General features: G+C 21.8%; 1 protein-coding gene across 1 annotated transcript; it reads left to right on the plus strand.

Moving 5' to 3' along the window:
- Positions 1 to 69: 69 nt before the first annotated feature.
- Positions 70 to 659, plus strand: PGAL8A_00146700 (60S ribosomal protein L27a, putative; the record flags this gene model as incomplete). The annotated part of the gene is made up of 2 exons (XM_028675009.1): positions 70 to 234; positions 378 to 659. 2 exons carry the CDS (start codon positions 70 to 72, stop codon positions 657 to 659), a joined length of 447 nt encoding a protein of 148 aa, XP_028526583.1.
- Positions 660 to 859: the final 200 nt, after the last annotated feature.

Genomic DNA, 859 nt, shown 5'->3' on the forward strand with positions numbered 1-859 from the left:
AAAAAGAGAAAAAAATTAAAAACATATTTATTACATTCTATTTTTTATTTATATAAAATTTTATTAAAGATGGCAACAAGATTTAAGAAGAATAGAAAGAAGAGAGGACATGTATCAGCTGGTCATGGTCGTGTAGGAAAACACAGAAAACATCCTGGAGGAAGAGGAAAAGCTGGTGGTTTGCATCACATGAGAATAAATTTTGATAAATATCATCCAGGATATTTTGGAAAAGTATAATGAGAAAAAAAAGAAAAATTGAAATTAAAGTTGAAATTTTTATCCTATTTTTATATATAAATTAATTTATAATTATTTTAATTTGATAATATGTCTTTTATCTGATTATATACTTTTTTATGTATCTTTGTTTTTAGGTTGGTATGAGGCATTTTAACTTGTTGAAGAATCGTAAATATTGCCCAACTATAAATGTTGATAAATTATGGGGATTATTACCAGAAGAAAAAAAAAAAGAATTTTGTGATAATAAAAATGTTGCTCCAGTAATAGATGTAACAAGAAAAGGTTACTTTAAGGTTTTAGGAAATGGTAAGCTAAAACACAATCAACCAATAGTAGTTAAAGCTAGATACTTTTCTTCCTTAGCAGAAAAAAAAATAAAAGCAGTTGGAGGACAATGTATATTAGTTGCTTGATTTAAAAAAAAAAAAAAAAAAAAAAATAGAATTAATAAAATCCACAGTATGTATCTATTAATAAATATTATTTGTTTAACTTTTTATACATAAAAATAATGTAATTTTTTTTATACTAAAATTTTTTTAAAGAATACTAAACTTTTAAGAATATTAAATGGAAACTATTTTTTTTTTTTTTTTTTTTTTTTTTTTTTAAA

This window comes from Plasmodium gallinaceum, assembly GCF_900005855.1.
Source record: "Plasmodium gallinaceum strain 8A genome assembly, contig: PGAL8A_v1_65, whole genome shotgun sequence".
Classification (NCBI taxonomy): domain Eukaryota; phylum Apicomplexa; class Aconoidasida; order Haemosporida; family Plasmodiidae; genus Plasmodium; species Plasmodium gallinaceum.